At 59.3% G+C, this 3,370-nt stretch overlaps 1 protein-coding gene across 1 annotated transcript; it reads left to right on the top strand.

Annotated features, from left to right (window-relative positions):
• Nucleotides 1-5: 5 nt before the first annotated feature.
• ASB10 (ankyrin repeat and SOCS box containing 10) lies at nt 6-3,060 on the top strand (the record flags this gene model as incomplete). The annotated part of the gene is made up of 4 exons (XM_009709706.1): nt 6-133; nt 691-1,195; nt 2,511-2,624; nt 2,875-3,060. Coding segments are annotated over 4 exons (933 nt in total), but the record flags the coding sequence as incomplete, so codon positions are not given.
• Between the last annotated feature and the right edge of the window lie 310 nt (nt 3,061-3,370).

Below are 3,370 nucleotides of genomic sequence, written 5' to 3'. Positions count from 1 at the left end.
CCCTGCACGAGGCCTGCGCAGCGGCCAGCGCCGACTGCGTGCGCCTGCTGCTCAGCTTTGGTGCTGACCCTGAGGCTGTCTCTGAGGATGGCTACAAGCCCCTGCATCTCTGCAAGAGCCCGGACTCCATCGAGTGAGTTCCACCCAGGGGACACGGTGGGCCTCCCTCCCCCTCGAGCCTCATCCTGTGTAGAAGGGGTCCCTGCTCCTCCCTGCAGGTGGGCTGGTGGCTGCTGCAGGGGCTGCTGAGTGGGGTGGCCTTGCTGCCCCTTCCTGGACCAGGATCACCTCTGAAGTCCAACAGATGGCTGCAAGCTCTAGTCCTCAGCTGATGCAGCTGAGCTAGACGCTGCTGTCTTGCTGCCCGCCAGCAATGCAGAGCTGATGGTTCACACTGCGGAGCTCAGGACGTGCGCCGTGCAGACAGGCCTCCGAGGGTCTGCGGGAGCAGACGCTGGGTGTGACAGCACTTTGTTAAAGATCCGTGGGGAGTTAGCTAGGATTAGGATGACAGAATCTCTGCTCGCCAGGCATGCTGGCTTAAAACCACTGTTCCAGTGCATGAGGAGCAGGGATTTTTGGGCTCGGGGAGAAGTGAAAGCCGTGGGACGGTACAGTCATGGGGGGCGTGGGAGGTAGGACAGGAGCTGGAGGGGAGGGCCTGTCACTGAGTCGTCTTGGCCCACACAGGTGTGCCCAGCAGCTGCTGCAGCATGGTGCCAGCGTGAACAGTCGGACAGAGGACGAAGACGACACAGCACTGCATGTAGCAGCACGGCATGGCCTAACAGACCACGTCCAGCTGCTTCTGCGCTATGGGGCAGAGCTGGAGGCAAAGAATGAGGAGGGGCAGACGCCACTGAATGCTGCCTGTGCTCAGCCCCATCAGCCCCAGGACATGGACCGCTACTACCGGGTCTGCCAGCTGCTGGTGGAGCGCGGTGCTAGCATCAATGCTGCGGACAGGGACCGTCAGCACCCACTGCACCTGGCCTGCAAGAATGCCAATGCTCAAGTAGCAGAGTTACTGCTGGCCCGGGGTGCAAATGTCAACGTTATGAACTACAGCGGCAACACGGCGCTGCACAATATCCTGCAAGCAACTGCCTACAAGCTAGAGCACCATCCCGAGCTCGTGGTGCGAGCCCTGCTCAACTACGGGGCCATCCGCATCTGGCCTGGCTCCCTCCTCAAGGTGCGGGGCTCATGGCTGTGCCGGGAGCAGGGTGGGAAGCGAAGGCTGCGGACGTCAGGGCCCCAGTGAGAGCAAGGATGTTTCTGTCACAGCAGGGCTTGCTCTGTGCCAGCCTGCTTGCTGTCCTGCCTCTCGTGTCCCAGGGCCTGGGCGAGGGGGAATTGGCATTACCCCTAAGGGATTCCCTGAAGTTTTCTCCTGGGGCACGTTCTCCTGTAGGACTCTCCTGCTTCTGTCTGCGAAGCTGTGTGGGCAGCACTTACCCAGTTTCCATCATCGCTTGCCCTGGAAAGCGTTGGCCCTTTTCCTCTCGGGGGATGTGTCTCCTCTTTGGGGCACACCCTCCAGCTCATGCTGTCTCTGCAAGGCACCAGCAAACAAAGGGTTAATTTCCTGTCTTAATTCCTGAGCAGTGCAATAATTACCCAGCCCGGAGATCAGCAGATTGCTCTCCCCTTTGGGAAAATACAGGAAAATCAACAATTAACACTAATTAATCTCCTATTAACGCCAGATAATGAGGATCACTCGTACAGCCGGAATAGACTCTGACAGCTACTGCTGGCCTGGGCCATAGGGAGTGGGAGCCAAGAGCCGGGGGGCATCTGCCTCTGTGCAGCTTCACATGGGTAGGGTGTGCTCCCAAGGCCACGCTGGTGGTGTGGGATACGTAGCACCAGTGTGCCACTTGCCCCTACGTGGACATGGTGCACACCAGAGACGTGTTGCACAAAATCTGTGTGATGTCCTCCTGGGGCTCTGCGCAGCAGCTGACGTGGGCACAGTACTTCTTGGGTCACCCACCGCACACAGCACAGATGTCTCTGCAGCCCGATGCCCGACAGGCACAAGGCGTCCCTGGGAACCCTGCACAGCCCTCAGCTGTGGCGTGGTATGCCACAAAACGGGTGTCAGTCCTTCCCCCAGAACGGCTCATGCTCTGACGAGAACAAGGTGGGGAAAGGAGCCCGGCATAAAGCAGAGGGTTGGTTGCTTACGAGCTACTTGCAGCAGTGAGGCAGGTGAAGATCTGCATCCCAGGCACGTATGTTAGTCCCTGCATCTGAGGGGAGGCTGTGGGCACCCAGTTGCGCTGAATGCAACCGTGCTGGGCGCGTTGGGTGTCGGCTCAGTCACACTCTTTGCGGGAATGGTGCTCTGGCATTTCCCACTGTCGGTGGGTTTGATCTGGGACAGCGTGAGGGAAGGACGTTAGTTCCCTAGGTTTACCAAGGCTGGTTTTGAGCAGCTTTTTAGGTGGGGCTTGCAGGACCTTGCCCCACGGCGGTGTTCATCTGCTCTCTGCCTGGCGCAGGTGCTGCGGTACTGCCATACCTGCCCGCGCGCCATCGAGGCCCTGATGAACAGCTACGATCGCGTGCGCGTCTCTGAGGACTGGGTGGAAGCGGTTCCAGCGGAGGTCATACAGGTGAGGGAACGCACGCTGCTGGCTGGAGAACGTGCAGCCGGGCTACGGTGCCAGGGGAGGCTTCGGGCTGAGGGGGGTTTCGGGCAGGGCTGGGGCTGCGTGGAGATTTGTGGGGCACAGGGGAGGTGCTGCTGGGGGACAGGGAGGATGCACAGTAGCGGCGAAGGTAAAGGGATGTCTGGTCCTCCTCTGCTCCCAGGGTGATATCTTCAGCTTTACCTGTCTCTGGTCCTCTCTTCTCTCTCTGTAGAAATACCCACGTTTCTACCAGTCACTTTTCTCCCTGGCGCAAAGACCTCGCTCCTTGCAGCACCTGGCCCGCTGCACGCTCAGGACCTTCCTGGAGGGCCGGTTGCTCCAGGTCCTGTCTCAGCTGCACCTGCCGAGTGCCTTGCACCGTTTCCTGCTGCTCAGCTTTGAGGACGTTCTCTACTAAGGGCTGTGGTTCCAGTCCTCCTGTGCCTTTCTGTGCAGATGTTCCATCCCTGCCAGTCTGTGCCTTCCCAGCTAACCCCTTCCCCTCGCACACCTCCTGCCAGGCCACGTCAGCCCCCCTGCCAAACCTGTCGCTGTGTCCCTGTCCCAGCCAGCCCTGTGCTCTGCCCCATGCACCTATTTTGGAGCATTCTGTTTACCCGTGCTAATCAGGACAAACTCCAGACTTGCTAAGAAAAGCAAGATACGGGGATTAGGGCATTTTGTGGGACAAGGAGCAAATACACTGCGTTGATCACAGTTTTAGTTGT

This window comes from Cariama cristata, unplaced genomic scaffold (genome assembly GCF_000690535.1).
Source record: "Cariama cristata isolate BGI_N322 unplaced genomic scaffold, ASM69053v1 scaffold21490, whole genome shotgun sequence".
NCBI classification, from domain to species: domain Eukaryota; kingdom Metazoa; phylum Chordata; class Aves; order Cariamiformes; family Cariamidae; genus Cariama; species Cariama cristata.
Note: the sequence above shows the minus strand (reverse complement) of the source record. Positions and strands in the feature narration are given on the sequence as shown.